Source organism: Podarcis cretensis, assembly GCF_951804945.1.
Source record: "Podarcis cretensis genome assembly, chromosome: 8".
Classification (NCBI taxonomy): domain Eukaryota; kingdom Metazoa; phylum Chordata; class Lepidosauria; order Squamata; family Lacertidae; genus Podarcis; species Podarcis cretensis.
The window spans coordinates 34,975,774-34,993,199 of NC_137177.1; the positions used below are offsets into that span (position 1 = coordinate 34,975,774).

General features: G+C 48.6%; 1 protein-coding gene across 1 annotated transcript in view; it reads right to left on the bottom strand.

Annotated features, from left to right (window-relative positions):
• Positions 1-13,822, bottom strand: part of LOC307222966 (bone morphogenetic protein 8B-like) — a 36,118-nt gene extending 22,296 nt beyond the window's left edge. Inside the window, exon 1 of the mRNA XM_079988605.1 lies at positions 13,348-13,822. Coding sequence (XP_079844731.1) covers positions 13,348-13,807 — 460 coding nt within the window. The 5' untranslated portion in view covers positions 13,808-13,822. The remainder of the gene's footprint in view (positions 1-13,347) is intronic.
• Between the last annotated feature and the right edge of the window lie 3,604 nt (positions 13,823-17,426).

Below are 17,426 nucleotides of genomic sequence, written 5' to 3' on the forward strand. Positions count from 1 at the left end.
TTGAAGACAGTGGAGGATGTGATGTCCCACACCACTACCCCTGCGGTTAAGGATCCCATTGCCAGTGGTGGCAGGTGAGGAGGCACCATCTTGCCCCTCGCCCATAAACAGCAAAATGTCTTTGGCCAGTGGCCCTAGGGATATTCATGACACAGGTTAAGCAAGTTTTCTATCATTCCACAGCTCAGTTTATTTCCTGCATGGTTTCTTCTCATAGCAGCGCTGGGACGCCCCCAGCACTAGACCACTGAATACCATTCCTTTGGCTTCCAACCTCTTACCACACATTTCCCACATGCTTTCCAGCTCACCCTTATTAATCTAAACAAACAAAAAAAACAAGCATCAAAAATTCCATACGTGGTACAGGAAAAAACCCAGACAGCTGAACGCGCCTCCTTAGCTTAGGGAATGCCAACGTGGTGCCCTCCAGATGTTCTTGGCAACCCAGCTTCCCTCATCTCTGACCACTGGCCAAGCTGGCCAGGGCTGATGGGTGTTGAGAGTCCAACAAGGTCTGGAGGACACCACAGTGGCTGCCTCTGACTTCCCATCCTCCCTCGTTCTTCATGCTGGTCTCCAGAAATTTAAAATTCTTCTCGGCTTCCTTCGAGGCCTGGATCCCAAGGAAGTTAGGAGTTGCCAGTATTGGCATTTGAAAAAAAAGCTTCCTGTGTGCCATTATGTGGAGAATATGGGCAGAGTTTTCTCTCTTGTGGGTAGGAAGAATCTTTTCCCACTTAATCAGTGCAACCATAATCCTCTGCTATCTGCACTGAGGTTTGTTCCGCTGCCTTATGTGCAAAAACAAGAGGCCAGACCAAATCCAGCTGAAGCGCAGCTGAAGACCACCAGTCAGCAATTACACTGTCTCTGAGAGGCAACCATGTTGCCTGCCAGCTTGCCAAACACCCACTATGCTTTCCCAGGAGACCCTTCAGCTGTCGGTATGAGAGAAGTCACTCTAGCCAGCCTCAGGCTTTGAAAGAACCAGGAGCAGAAACAGCACCTGCTGTAGACATCGGGCCTGGCTTCCCACCCCAACTGGCAGCTGCCTGCCTGGGAGACTCTGAGGTGGAGCCCTCTTAACTTTAAAGGATGAGGCAGCAGGTGGGTTTAATTCAAAAGCTGCACTACTTTGTTCTGGGCTGTTCACCGTTTATTTCAAATATAGTCTGGTACCACTCCTTGCCATTGCAACAGTCAGAAAATGGGGGGGGGGGGGGAGGAAGGAGCAGCCTGCCACAAGGGAATCTTGGCAGTGGCAGGGGGTGGGGTGGAAACAACAGAGGGATAATGCAGAATTCACAGCCACAAGACGTGGTGGTGGATACTTGTGGCCTCAAAAGCAGAAGCACTGGCTTGCCACACTATGAAGTAATATGCAGGACCATCTAAAGGGGGAGGCTGCAATAAACCAGAGTCCAAAATGACCCAAGTGCACCACAAATTCATAAACTGGAAGACTACGAAAGCTGCCTGGGGTCTCCATGGTGTGAGGCAGCCTGCCTCCAAATGCCAGGATAAAGAACTAGGGAGGCCATCACTGTCATACTTGGGAGCTTCCGCCCTGTCCCTGCTGAGTGAAGAAAATGCCAGCCCTCTGTGAAATGTGAACCTTAAAATTGCATGCCGAAGTCCAGACCTCCCTCAAAGGCTTAATTGTTCAAGGGTTCCAACTACTGAGCGGGGAGATGAGCCGGATAAGCAGCACTGCAGCTCAGGGGCAGAGCAAAAGTCCCCAGGTTCAACTGGAGTTGGAGAGAGGTTTAATCTCAAAGCGGGGCTCCAGTCCAGCAGCTTGTTAAGCTTTTAGCATTGGATAACTTTCACAAGTTGTTTCTTTGTACATCAGGCCAAAATGTTTCAACATGTTGAAGCAGGTAAACAACGATCCCCATTCAGCTATGGGGCAAAAGTGTTTGAATGGGCTTAATATCAGCAGCACTACTACATGAAAGCTAGATTCCCCCCTCAGTAGTTAGTGCATGTGCACAGAAAAAGGCTAGGAAAGCATCTGTTAAATGTTAGAAACATTCAGATTATGTCTCATTCTTTTTTCTATGTACTTTATTTGTGTGTTGTAGTTTTCCATTTTTATTATGGCTGGTGCCTCAGAAGCGGCCTGGGTCCCTCTGGACCTCTGAGAAGGCCTGTCTCCAGGTAGGGCTGGGGAACCCTCATTCCTGAAATCCGTGAGAGTCATTGCCAGACAGCGTAGAGAATACTGTGCTCAATGGACCATTGGTCTGACACTGTCTAAGGCAACTTCCTGTATTCCTACAACTAGGGGGGTGGGGGCAGAGGTGGTTTTAGGATAGGACAACTGGTTTGAACACACTGGGTGCCGATGGCACCCCAACAAGATGTAGAACGAAGCGTGAGCCCCCCCCCGAATTTTAGCATTGCACAGGGTGCTGCTAAATTTGAGAGCCCAAAGTCTTCCACTGGTGGGGGGGGGGAAGCTGTAGAATAGCTTGGCAGGAGTTTGGACCCTGCAAGGAGGAAGGGTTCAGCCAGTGGTACAAATAGGTGAATTTGGACTTAATGGCTTTAACCGACCCTGCATGTTACTTCAGTTGAAAATCACACTGTTAACACACACACACAAACACCACAGAACAATTGCTTCTACCTTCCTGGTACATCAAAGCAAAAAGAAAAACAACAAGAAGAAAAATTCGTCGGCCCCGATTTTTTTTAAAGAAGAAAAACTATTGAGTATGAGCAGATTTGCATTGTAAAGTCATTTAAATCATAGCACCACAATGGCTAGAGGAATAAAGTAGAGCTTGCTTCAATAAAGTAGAGTGGCCTGGTGCTAAAGACATTTACTTGGGAATAAGCATCATTTTGTTGTAGGAAAGGATACTGTACTTTAAAGAACAAAAAAACCCCAAAAAACCCAAGCACCTGTAACTGCGTACATGCCTATCTGCCCCCCCCACACACTACAGTGAGCAGCACCTGTCCAGGAATGCCCAAACTAGCCCAGGTGCTGATGCCAGGACTGCATGCCACTGCTCTTTTCTTGTGCTGCTCTCTGAGAAACAGATATATTTTGGATATTATATATTAAATATATAATACAGAACACTAACAGGACTTTTTTCGAGCCAGAACTTACTGGAACTCAGTTCCGGCACCTCTTAGGTGGGCACCATTGCCTTTATAAGAGAACAAGAGAAGCGTTCATGATGAGTTTCGGCACCTCTTTTTCTAGAGAAAGAGCACTAAACATTAATATCCATTTAGATAGATTGATATTAAATTCCTGGAAGTTGGGGAAATAGCCACAGTTTTTAGGCAGTCTCGCTGGCCTTTTAAGAGTCTGCTGCTGTTTTCAAATTACAACTCTGCTGAGCTATGGAGGCAACAGCACTGCTTTGACAGAAGGAAGATTATTGGCAGCTGCAGCTCCACCCACAATGGCAGCAGAAGCAACCACTGATTATCCAATTGCAAAATTCAGCCACGAGGAAGCAGATGCAAACTCCCACTCTTTTCTGGATGGAGGGGGTGCTTGTGCAGGTGAAATTCCCAAGATTGTGCCCAAAGACTTTATTGGCAAGACTGCCAAGAGCCCAGGCAAGGCCCATGCAGCAGGCCCAGCTCCATCATTCCTAGGACATAAGCAAGCCATTAAACTGGGTGGCTCCCCCAAGCTTTCTGCGTTGCCCAAAAATAGTCGCCATGGACAGCGAGCGACTCCCAGAAGACAACCTCAGTTTCCTCTTGGCATTTGGTCCAAAGCTCTTGCGGTTGAGGCAGGGAGCGCAATGCAGCTGCCCTTTCCGCTGGAAATCAGGGCGGCTAGCGAGAATCCTAAATTTAAAACGTCCTCAGAATTTCTCTGGTGCAAGAGGCCTCCCATATGTTTCCTTGTTGGGAGGCTACCAAAGATGAACTCGCTCTGCACTGAACAGGCGTGGACAGACTGGCATCTTTTATTAGTACCATACATAAAAGGCAGTATGAAAGATAGAGAAATTCATTAGAACGGGTAATGTCTGATGTCGGCGTATTTTTTTCCCTTTGAATCTGCTCAACAAAAAAACCTGAGCCTATTTAAGTGGTGTTGTGTAACAATGGAAATGAGGTGTAGTATAGAATTATTAACATTTTTGTTTTGAAACGCCGTCAGCACCACAAGATATACAATGCCTTTCACCAAACAAAAGAAAGGGCAAGTTTCGTGTCTATGAAAGAACTCCAAAATATATCTGTGTCTTTCTCCTTCCTTCTTCAATCCTTTTCTCTATGGCCCCTTCCCTTCCAAGAATTCTGGAATGTTTAAAAACCAGGAACAAATTATGCCAAACAAAATGAGGCTGAAGTTGGTTCTATTTCCTAGTTACTAAAGTTTATGCTAACATATTTTGCTAGTCCGTGATCAGAATTTGCTCCCCATCCCCCCACCCCCCGCAACATTCAATGGTGAGCATAGCTGGTTTGTAAGCCATGAAGAGATAAAACCCACTAATTATGGTTATCAAGAAAATTAACCCACGTTTCCAGAGCACGTTGAGTGTGAAATTGCGGTGTGTTAAAACCTTTTGGCAGGAGCCTGTTGGGAAGCAACCAATTTGTTCCCGAAGCACTCCAAACCCTAAAAACCAGCAAGTGATATATGAGCAGGGAACCAATCTCATTAATGGTCTCGGGTAAGAGGGTGGTTTTATTCCCTTCCCAAACACTGGAAGCTGCCTTATACCAAGTCAGGCATATTGCCTACACTGACTGGCAGCAGCTCTCAAGAGTTTCAGAAAGGGGACATTCCCAACCCCACCTGGATGCCATTGGGGAATGAACCTGGGACCTTTTGCACGATGAAAGTGCAATGCTGCTGGTACTGCTGGAGTGAGCTACAGCCCTCTGTGCACTCTGCCCAGATGAACAAGCCACTGTGTTGATAGCCAAAGGAACACCAGTTGGTGGGAAGACTTGAACCTGTGTTGTCTCAGAAACTGCTACAAACCTGCATCACCTCACAAACTTGGCAAAAGGGTAGATGTGCCTTCCTTTTTGCTAAATGATGAATACAGTGGTGCCCCGCAAGATGAATGCCTCGCTAAACGAAAAACCCGCAAGACGAAAGGGTTTTCCGATTTTTTAGCGGCTTCGCAAGACGAATTTCCCTATGGGCTTGCTTCGCAAGACGAAAAACTCGCAAGACGAAAAGACTTGCGGAACGAATTAATTTCGTCTTGCGAGGCACCACTGTAGTAGAGTTTGAGGGTTTTGGGGTTTTTTTCTTTAAATGCAATTCATCTTACACGACAAATTCCAGTCATCCAAGGTCTCCCAAAGGTACTTTTCACAGGAAGCTGTGGAGATCTTGAAGTGTTGGGCTAACAAAGTGAGACTTAATCTGGGGAAGACAGGTGACAAACTGGCGATTGGGATTGGGTTGTGCTCCTTTTGAAGACGAAGTTCACAGTTAGGTTGCAGTCTGCACCTGGATATATCCAGGTAGCGGCTGAGGCTCTGAACGCTCCAGGTGCACCAGTAGACTATACAGTGTGGGAATATGGTCATTTGTCCATAAGAGCATGGGCAAAAGTTTATTATCGCAAGGATGATTTTATAGCAGAAAGCATTGCTTGGAGCATGATCAACGCGTGAAGAGCTCATGCTGCCCGATGATTGGTCTACGTAGCATAGCCTGATCAAATGCGTGGTCTGGTGTGAGAACATGAGACTAATGTATTGTATTGTCTTTTATCTGCTGACTGAGGAAAAGCTCTCTCCTTGAATTTGTATCTTTTCGTGGACACACAATAAAGGCTGTGCTACAGCAGCTTCTAGAGCAGAGCTGCGGCCAGATTTCTACAACCCATTTTGGTGTGAGACTGATTATTTACGGATGGCGAGCGGGTTCTCGTCATTTGGTGCCCCGTGTGACTACCTTCGGATTCCACGTTGTTTCTCATCGTCCAGCGCTCACCACACCCTTTTCATCCGCTTCGGATCCCAGTGAGTGCTCCCTGTCCTTCTGCCTTTGTGGGGCAGTCTCTTTCGGACTTCGACTGATTTTGGACTTCACGATGCTACGGTTCTCTCAGCACCCACCACGCCCGGCACGGGTTTCAGGCGCCATTCATCCTTCCTAGGATCCCTGGTGAGTGCCCCCTTGTTTCGCTCCTTTTCATCCTTTGTGGATCCCTACTCTCACTATCATGGGGCTGTCTCTTTCTGCACCACAGAAGAAATTTTTTGATGAACTTAAATTCCTCCTGGCCAGTAACAACCTTGTTGTCCAGGATGCCGACCTCAAAGCGCTTATATTAGCTCTGGACACCCACTGCCCCTGGTATCCTCAAAATGGCACTTTGAATTTAAAAGACTGGAAAGAAATAGGGCAAATTTTCCAGAACCATCCTAAAATTGATGTCAAAGTTTTGCATGCCTGGTGTAAAGTCTACAAAGCTATGTCGAGCTTAACTCCTGCAAATATCCTCCTGGCTGCCTCATTGCCTGTTTCACCTGTCCTTTTGGCTCCTCCTTTGCCTCTGCATCCCACGTTGCCTTCTTCGAATCCTCCAGTTTATGTCCCTCCAAAGCCCCCACCTCCTCTGCCCAAGGCATCTGGCACCGCTTCCACCCCACTTCAAGAGGCCCTTCGCGCCGCTGCTCCGTCGCTGGCCTTTGATTCTACAACTCCTAATCTCTTTCCTGTGATTGCTCCTGCCACCCCGGGGGGAGGCCCAGCCCGGCACGAACAGTTTGATTTGAGATTCATAAAGGAAGCTTTGTCTTCTGTAAGGTAAAGGTAAAGGTACCCCTGCCCGTACGGGCCAGTCTTGACAGACTCTGGGGTTGTGCGCCCATCTCACTTAAGAGGCCAAGGGCCAGCGCTGTCCGGAGACACTTCCGGGTCACGTGGCCAGCGTGACATCGCTGCTCTGGCGAGCCAGAGCCACACACGGAAACGCCGTTTACCTTCCCGCTGGTAAGCGGTCCCTATTTATCTACTTGCACCCGGAGGTGCTTTCGAACTGCTAGGTTGGCAGGCGCTGGGACCGAGCAGCGGGAGCGCACCCCACCGCAGGGATTCGAACCGCCGACCTTTCGATCGGCAAGTCCTAGGCGCTGAGGCTTTAACCCACAGCGCCACCTGCGTCCCTTTTGTCTTCTGTACCTGATGACAAAAATGAGCGAGATGGCCGTTGGGGCAGCGTCAGACAGGATCCTACAGAGCCTTCTGGACAATTTGTCGATCGCTTGTATAACACCCTTAAGCGGCAAGTTCAAGACATAGCAGCCCAAGAAGTGATTGTTCGCCAGCTTGCGTTTGATAATGCGAATGAGGACTGTAAGTATGCACTACGCCCTTTGATGACAACTCCCAATATAGCCATTGCAGATATGCTTAAAGCCTGCCAGTCAGTAGGCACTGAGACGCATAAAGCTCGCCTTTTAGCAATGGCTCTGACTTCCATTGTGTCCCAAAATCCTGCCAAGGATAAAACCTGTTTTGGATGTGGCGAAGTGGGTCATTTTCATGCACAGTGCAGATCTATCGCACAGCAATGTCACCCCAGCACAAAGTGCCCCATCTTTGATACAGGCCAGGACTTGTCAATTTTATGAAGCACATCTTAGATCTCACACTGGCCACCCTGGGTATTTGGCAGAGGGGATTTTACGCCTGCTGAACTTCACTTCGTCTTCGCCCAAGGAGACACCAGCGCCTTGCAACCGTATTTTACGCTGTCTGCCTGTGGGAATCTGCCTTCTGACCTCAACCCGCCCTGCAGCTGGAGACATCGCCACATTGACGTGCCCTGGATGGAGTCACCTTCTACAGCTGTTCCAGTGTTTCCTGGCATGTTGAAAGGCCATCTTCGTCTCTGCCACATTGGCCCCCCTTTTCCCTGGGACGCTACTTCAACCACCAAATATCATGACAGTTTTGCTGCTTCTTGTTTGGGAACTGAGCCTGGCTTTGAAGGATGCCCTCGTTATATTGGCATCGCTTGGATTTTACCCCCCAGATCTCTTCTTCTTTTCTCCTCCCTCAGGAGTCCTGCCCCATGGTGTGTTCCCCTGAGCATGTACAGAAAGCTGTCTTGGAACTATTGTGGACTCTTGGCAGGACAGGGGGTGAGGGGATTTCAATGTGTTCCAGTTGTTTCATTCTTGTGCTTTGGCATGGTTCCCGGACAGAAAGCAAGTTGCAATGCGGTTCTTTAGCAGGGCCTGAGAAGACAATGGGCTCTGTTCTCTACCTTGTTGCAATCTTTTAGTTACAGCAAGCGGGATATGCTTGGCTAGTGCCAGTTGGCTGCTGAGAAAAATAATTTTGAAATAAATGTCAGAAATAAGAGATGTAGCGCTTAAAATTTTTTATGTAATCCTTGCTTCCTAAGATGGAGTTTGTGCCTTGATTCATTTTCATTGTTGTATGTATATATCTGATCAATTGAGTAATATCTCTGCTATTACTGATCATATGGAACAAATGATAGCTCATAATCCTTTGAACCCACCCGAAGGTTTTGATCCATGGGAATGGCTTTCTTCTTGGTTGCCTAATAGAACATGGTTAAGAAAAATTTTGCTAATTGTAATTTTGCTTGTTGTAGGATTTATTGTGTTGTGCTGCTGTATTCAATGTTTGCCCTCTCTGGTTGCCCAATGTACTGCATGGTGGTATCGACCTAGACCCACCACAGGGGTTACAAGAGGAATTTATGTTGCAAAATATAGGCGCTTAGGTAATGAGATATATGATTCTGCTTAAGGTTCCCTCTTATAAAATAAATAAGAAAAGAGGGGATGTGGGAATATGGTCATTTGTCCATAAGAGCATGGGCAAAAGTTTATTATCGCAAGGATGATTTTATAGCAGAAAGCATTGCTTGGAGCATGATCAACGCGTGAAGAGCTCATGCTGCCCGATGATTGGTCTACGTAGCATAGCCTGATCAAATACGTGGTCTGGTGTGAGAACATGAGACTAATGTATTGTATTGTCTTTTATCTGCTGACTGAGGAAAAGCTCTCTCCTTGAATTTGTATCTTTTCGTGGACACACAATAAAGGCTGTGCTACAGCAGCTTCTAGAGCAGAGCTGCGGCCAGATTTCTACAACCCATTTTGGTGTGAGACTGATTATTTACGGATGGCGAGCGGGTTCTCGTCAATACAGTAGGTGGACTATAAAGGCAGGTAGGCACAAAGCTGCCCTGCTTTCCATGGGGAAATGCACAGCAAGCTTCCAAGTCAGGGGTTGGCAACATGGTCATGCTCGCTAGCAGTGGCAGCTAGTGCCCACTGCAACTGGTAAAGTGGAAGACAGGGAGGTCAACAGTAGATGGTGCTAGAGCCAACAACAGGCAGAACCAACTGACTCTACTTTTGTCCCCTTCTTTCTCCCTTCCTTAGTTGTGCAAGAGCAACACTGAGACATGGCAGGCAGTGCCACAAACCTGGAGAGGTTGCAAGTGTGAAGGTAGGCAGGTGGAGGCTGGCTGAGGAAAAACTGAGCTTGGTGGGGCAGATGGGAGCGGGACTCCTCTTCTAAGCCATTTATGCAGATTTCCCTCCGGAGGCCTAAGCTGGTGCCTCTTGTGCATTCTGCACACAAAGCAAGCACCTTCGTGCATTTGGGCTAACTCCTCCATACAATAGTCTTTATGAGCGCAAGAGCCCCTTCATAATAGACCTCTCACTTCTGGGAGCTTGCACCACCTCCCTCCCATTAAAACAGGGGTAGGCAGCCCTCCATCTTGCTGGACTACAACTCCCATCAGCCCTAGCCAGCTTGGCAACTGGCCAGAAATGATGGGTGTTGTAGTCCAAAAACATTTAAAAGGGCTCATTGTCTTCCTTCCCCTCCTTTTTTTTGCCAGAACCCACAGAAAGGCACATCAATGTTTCCCCATCAACCTTTCCCACAGTTACAAATGTCACCTGCCTCTTATGTGGATTCTTCCCACACACTTCAAAGCTAATTAGGATATGTGCTTTAATTAGCTTCCTAGTATTGCTTGGGGGATTTGGCACCAGCTACAGGGCGGGATTCCCGCTGTGGGGTGCAGTGAGAAGGAAGAGAAGTACTCCCCACTTCCCGTATCTGGAATGCTAATATGTACCCCCCACTTCCAGTATCTGGAATGCTAATGTGTAACCCCCACTTCCCGTATTTGGAATGCTAATATGTGCAAATGCAAGACCAGAGCTGGATCAGAGCCTGTGTTCTGCCACCCAAGGCGGGCCTTTTAATCATTACCCTATTTTTCTCACTGCTTGGCAAGAGCAGGAGCAGAATAGGCAAAGCTAGACCAGGATTGTGCCACTTTAACCAATACTATGGGCAGCATACGCAAGTGGCGCTGTGGGTTAAAGTCTCAGCACCTAGGGCTTCCCGATCGAAAGGTCGGCGGTTCGAATCCCTGCGGCGGGGTGCGCTCCCGCTGCTCGGTCCCAGCGCCTGCCAACCTAGCAGTTCGAAAGCACCTCCGGGTGCAAGTAGATAAATAGGGACCGCTTACCAGCGGGAAGGTAAACGGCGTTTCCGTGTGCGGCTCTGGCTCTGGCTCTGGCTCTGGCCAGAGCAGCGATGTCACGCTGGCCACGTCTCCGGACAGCGCTGGCCCCTGGCCTCTTAAGTGAGATGGGCGCACAACCCCAGAGTCTGTCAAGACTGGCCCGTACGGGCAGGGGTACCTTTACCTTTACCTTTATGGGCAGCATTCACATGCAATGCTGAATGGTTTAAATAGGGCAGTAATGCAAGCTGGCATTTTAATAACAACCACCTCATGTGGGTGCTGCAAAAAAGCTTGCATGAGCAGGGACCCCCCATCCCAGAATAAAGGCCCACCTGGAAGCACCCACAGATTTGCCCCAGGATTGACTGTGCTGCTGGACAATGAATGTGGGGAGGATTGTGTCTCACATAAATTAATGGGACAGGGTTGGGAGGGAAAGAAGCCATTCAAGGCTGCTTCCTTCAGGCCAACTTAGACATTTCAATCTGATTGCATCTATTTCATACCGGTTCTTGAATTGTTACCTACCGCGTACCCTCAGGAGAGGGCCAGCTCAAAATTGAAGTATCACATGAGGGATGCAGGTTAAGGAACAGCCGCTTCATATACTGCTCACACAACCAAGTTTCAGTAAGTCAGCAGTTCAGAGGCACAAGAACTGGCTCAACAGGATTCCAGTGCCTCTTTGCTTGCCACCTGGAATGGGACTCCTTGGAATCTTTGCTCCAAGTGTCACAAGGCTGCGAGCCCGGTCCAGCCAGAGGGGAAGCCCCACCTTGGCTCTCAATGCTTGATCCACCCCACTTTCCTTCCTCTTGCCCTCGAGTGCTGATGGAGCAGTGACCCCCATCAAGAGGGATGCTTGGCAGTAGGTGGCAAAGAAGCCCTTGAGTCCCCTGCTCTCCATCCAACACATTCTGGCTTGGCCACATTGCTCTTCCTAGTTGTGATAAAAGGCAGTTGTGCTACATTTCACCATGAGAACACCCCACCCAGGCTCCACCAGTCACTCACTGCTAAAAACCACCACCTGCAAGTTACAGAGGGGCAACATGTGCATGAGGGCAGGTCAGGGCGCAATCAGCACAGTTAAGTCATCAAGCTTATCAGGATGCTGGTCCTGATGTGGCTGCATGCTTCAACATCCCCATAAAAAAACAGAATGCAGAAAACAACGGCAAAAAGCACCAGGCTAGTCTATACACAGGGAATTGGAGGGAGAGAATCATTTGAATGTACTGTACTAAGATGTAGCACAGGGTGGCCACAGGACCCCTTTGGCTCCTGAATGGACTGCACAGTGGTCCTTCAAGGACCAGCTGTTTGCCCCCCACCCCCCAGGCTGCAAACAGCCAGAGAACATTATACCCTAAGATGGATTGTGAATCTGGACTAGTCCTATAATCCTCAAAGTACAGACAGGTTGGAATTCTGCCACCCAGACTGATATGCCTCCCCAAAATAAAGCCAAAACAATGATATGCCATCAAGTGGTAGGGAAGTTCCTGAAGCCTTCAGCTTGTATAAAAATGCATGCAGTCTCTCTATCTCTGCCCCCCGTGCTTGAAATTCTGATACTCATAGGAGCCAACTCCCAGGGGCTATGGGGTCTTCACCTCTCCAATAAAATATCTGAGGGGGCCAGGACACCCACCCAAAAGTTGATGGGTATTGCCATTCAAAGGGTGTGAATACACCACATCATGTGATTATGTTGGGGGGCTTACCTGTCTCCCCCAATATTTTGTTCAAGTTGGCCAACTCTGCCTGTGGGGGGCTTCTTTCATTTACTGTATTATTCCAACTTGGGACAGCAAGGGTGTTGTTGCTGTTGTTGTTAATGATCACATTTCTGCCCTGCTCTTCTTGCCAATGGAGGGTGACGTGTGCGTTTTCCCCCTCCCCCAATTTTTTCTGCAAGATTTGTTGGAAGTAGGTGATTCCTGCTGGCCCCACATTTGGAAGGTGGTACCTGAATCATGTGAAGGGAGGTTTGCTTCCTTTATTTGGTGCTTTCCCTCACCCCAGTGCTCAGTGAGTAGCTTAAGTTTCCTCTAGGACCCCCTGAAAACACCTTGCTGCCCTGTCTGCTTTCTTTTCTCAGGGTGAGATTTGTTGCCACTGTCAGTCTCCCTCCTGCCCCACGCAGGTCTGGTGGAGAGACTGCTGGGTGTACTGCCTTGCTTGGGGTGAAGGGCTTTCCCACCCCATGGATCCATCCCTTTCAACAAACGGCTTCCTCCCCAAAGTCGGTCTGGGAATGAAGTGTCATGACATTTTGTGGGGCTCCACCGTACCACCAAGATTGCAATCCTATGCACATTCCCAAAAGGTGCAAATTTACTTCATTCTCTGTTTGCCACTTGCACAGCCTAAAATCTGCAGACCTTGAATTCCACCTGGCCCTTTGCACACCCTAGACGAGGCCAAGGATGGGCAGACTTCCGGCTTCTAGGATCTACTTGCTTTTTTGACTAGAACCCGAAGGTAACTCAGCTGGATCCAGGAACAAAATAATAGTTCATTTCCCTACTGTACTGTACTGTAATTCAGAAAACGGGCTACCTCTGCCCAGGAATTCAGAAGCACCCAAGAAGAGCCAGTCGTCCTGACACAAACAAAACCTTATTTCTCCATGCTAGTAGCCGAATTCAGGGGTTTTGTTATTATTACTGGTCCGCACGGTAGTCCCCGGCTGCAGACCACCCTGTACCCACCCCGGCCTCGCCCACCGCTCGGATCTCAGCCCCTGGCGTCGGAGGGCGGCCGCTCTCCCATGCCAGGTTCCTCGAGAGCAGCGCCGTCGGAGCTGCGCAGGCAGGGCCTCCCGGCTCGCTTGCTCACTCACCCAGGTTGACGAAGCTCATGACGGTGTCGGCGCCGTCGGTGGCCCGGCTCCGCGGGGGACTCCTCGCCCAGCTCGGCGTCCAGGGGCTGCCCTCGTCGTCCCCGTCGTCCCCGTCGTCCTGGCTTGCCATCGCGCGATACAGGTCGAGCATGAAGAGCGGCGCGGCCGAGGGCGGCTGCCGCTGCTGCTGCTGCCGGGCGGAGGCTTTGGTGCCCGTCGGGGCGGGTCGCGTCCGGGGCCGGGGTCTGCCCGGCAGGCCCAGCAGGGCCAGGATTTCGCGCTGCATCTCGCGCCGCTCTCGCCCGCTGAGCCGGCGCTGCTGGGGCGGCTGCTGCTGCTGCGGGCAGGAGGCGGCGGCGCGGCTCGACGCCCGGCGGGCCCAGGGCTCTCCCGCCAGCAGCAGCAACAGCAGCAGCAGCATGGGGAAGAGCAAGGGGATCGGGGCCGGCGGGAGCCGCATCCTGGCGCCCAGCTCGGCGGTGGCAGCAGCAGCAGCCCGGCCAGGGCGCAGGCGGATCCGGCGCGCCGCGGCCGTCGGGGCGGCCCTTTAAGCGGCTTGAGGCGGGAAGCACGTGCTGCTGCTCGTCGGACGGGCTGGGCGGCCGCTCGCTTGCTCCAGCCCTGCCCTCCGCCGAGCGACGGTGAGGGGCCCTGAGCGCGTGCAGAGTGCCTCCCCCGTCCCTTGGATCGGTTCCCAGGAAGGGAGGCTCCCGAGCCGCCGACGCGCCCCGGGAGGCCCCGGGAGGAGACCGCGCGGCTGCGAGGGCCACCTCCCCGCCTTCTTTCACACAGAGCCGCCTGAGCCGGCACCTCCCGCCTCCTCGGCAGCAGCTGCTGCTGCTCCGCTGCTGGGATCCCGACAAGCAGCGCCTCGGGGCAGAGACCGCAGTTCTTTTGCCACGAAGAGGCAGAGCCATGATGGCGGCACAAAAGTGCAGCTCGGTCGCGGCCTGAAAGGGGGGGTGGCGTGTCTGCCCCCTTTCTTGGGGGGCACCCACAGAGGACAAGAGAGACGGCAGGGCGGCATATCTCGGGGACTAGAGCTCTCTGGGCGAGCAGGTGCTGCTACCTTACGATCAAGGGTCCCGAGTGCAAGAAGAACCAAGAACCGCCTGCGCAGGTGAAAGGTATCGTGGGTCTCTTGGACTCCATTTCCCATTAGCCCCAGCCAGCATTTCTAGCTGTCGGGGCGATGGGAGTTTAAGGCTGTGCTCACTCACACTCCTGTTCATTGACTGCGTGTCCGGTGCTGGGGTTTTCACACGTGGTCGCAGTTCTCCAAAATGCACGTGTATGATATCCCGTACTTTGTTATAAGAGACTGCTGCTCGAAGCCGTTGCTTCTCAAACCAGGCAGCTTCACGCCGATTGGAGTCCTTAAGCCACTCCTAATTAATCTCTGGCCAAGGTGTGAACACCTGTGCAGAGAGCAAAGGCGCGCCCCGCCACAAAGGGACTAAGCTGTGCTGATATGAACAGGTAGCGTGGAAAGAGCTGTGAGACAACTTCATTGCCCTCCAAGGGGGTAATGTGAGCACACCCACAGAAACTTTGTCATCCTCTTTTAACTAGCTTATTAACCGTCTTGCTCTGAATTGCTTGGTTGCAATTCTGCTTCTTCCCGACCGACAGAGGACCCTCCCCGGGAACTCTCAGCGCTGGTAGGACTTCTCAGATTGGTTCTCCATGCTGAGTTTATAACAATCCTCTCTCCCTGTGCTCTTTCCTTTTATGATATGTCTCATCACTAACATTTGCAAGCCATTCAGGAAGCTCTTCACCACCAAGATAATGCTATATTGGCACCCACCCACCCCTCTGCAATAAGTCCATGATGGTCAACATACTCTGCTACAACAGGATAGGGGGACACAATGTAGGGGGAAATAATGGTTTTAGACTGTTCTGAAACTACTATCCATAAATATCATCACTCAAAATTCCAGTATTATATGAGTGGGCCAGTCCCTGTTCCCAACATTTAATCAGGCTTGGGGAACCTGCTGAAATTGACCTTGGCAAATTCCTGTAAGAAATAACCTGATATTGGATAAAATGTGGGGGTGGGGGGACAGAACTTAGCTATACATGGGAGTTTGCACTTCTCTGAGTGTCATGACATAGTTGGCGACAGCTTATACAGTATGTATCAAAACACATTTAAACACATACTTATGAGAGGAAATTCATATTTAAGTTAGGGTTGGCTGAACGATTTCTTGTTTGTTTCACTTACATTGATATCAACTGTTTTGTTTTGGCAATATTTTGGGGGATGAAACAATATTCTTTGATGGAGAAGGGAACTGGAAAATCTGCCATTTTGTTTCCCCCAGAAATCCCTGTTATGAGGTGCTGTTTGAATTCTGAGGAAATTGTAAAAGCTGCCATCTTAAAGAATGGTTGCCTCCTTTGCTGTTCACTTGGAGGTGCCATTATAGTGGACAGCAGAGTGTCTGTGACACAATGTACACTTTTATGGATTCATTGCCCCCGCCCTGGCAACTCATTCTGAGAAAAGAAAAAGACAGGAAAAATATTTGTCAACAATAACCATATCCTGTAATCCTATTATTAATTGTTAACAATTTCTTCTTCTTCTTCTTCTTCTTCTTCTTCTTCTTCTTCTTCTTCTTCTTCTTCTCTTGTCAATTGTATATCACAAAAATAAGTTTGTAGTAATATTAGTGGTCAATGTATAAGTTATAACTTATACATTGGTTCGTGAATTGGTTTAAATGAAAGCAAAAAGGAAACAGGACAGAACAGAGTTAACAGATAACATTCAACATCACATGGCTAAATGTCTAATCAGGAGCCCTTGTGGTTGTGCTTAGATTCAGTATGAGTATAATAGTCATTTTTCCTCTTGTGTTACTAATGAAACAATAAAGATTTGGTAGTGATGAAAGTGAGATGGGGGTTAAAAGTGAAGATAATAATTTATGTTTAAATTATTTTATAATTTAATTATAATTAATTATAACATATAATTATTTTATAATTTATTACATTTATTTCAACCAGATTGAGCCAAATGCTGCTTGTTCATTTTCTGGAATACTAGCATATGTTATGAAATTAAACCACACCGGAATAAAGCCATCTTTCTTGATCTGTCCACATGTCAACTGTTGTTTATTTGTTATATCTCAAGGAGGGATGGTTCCCAAACTGTTTTATACCAATTGTCTATTGTTGTGTCAGAAAGGTCTTTCCAGTGTCTGGTTATGTTGTGTCTTGTCACTTGTACTAAATGGCTTATTAATCCTTTATTATGTAGATCCAGATTGTTGTCTTGAAATATATTTGATGAAGCTAATTCTGGTTTGACTTCCAATTGTTGTTTTGTTACTTTATTAATTTCTTGGAATATCACATTCCAGAAAGGCTGGGTTTTTGTAAATCCCCACCTCATGTGGAGAGTTGTACCGGGTGTTGGGCAGCCCCTCCAGCAATGTGGTGAGGCACCGGGATGGATCATTGCCAGCTTCCTAGAGGTTAATTCTCTATCACTCACCAAAATAAATAGGTTTTTTGTCCATTCCATTGAGCTGGCTCAAGGTTATAGCCAAAATTGCATTCATGTTGATAGGGTCAAGTGAACCCACTAATGCACTGAGTAGAATTTTATAAATGTTATATCTGGTCCTTGTCCTTCTGGGGATATTACAAGGGTGGCTGCTATACTGGTAATTGGGCTAGCCAAAAAAGTGTGGATTTGGTGGAGTAGCAGCCAAGGGGTTTGTAAGTTTCTTAATTTAGTCTGTATTTCTTGATCTGATAGTGGTATGTTTTTGTTATAAAAGTCACATGATCGGTATTAGACCTTTAGCTAAATGTGAACTATTTTGTGCCTCTACAGCTTTATTTAAAAGGTTTAATAGGTGTTCCATATCATGGGGGAGGGGCATGGATGGAAGAGAGGAAAAGTTGAGCAGTAATGTTTGATGTATTACAGTATTTTAATATTTTTTGGGAAGCTGCCCAAAGTGGCTGGGGAAGCCCAGCCAGATGGGTGGGGTATAAATAATAAATTATTATTATTATAATAAAGAACTACACACTGAGATAAGCCC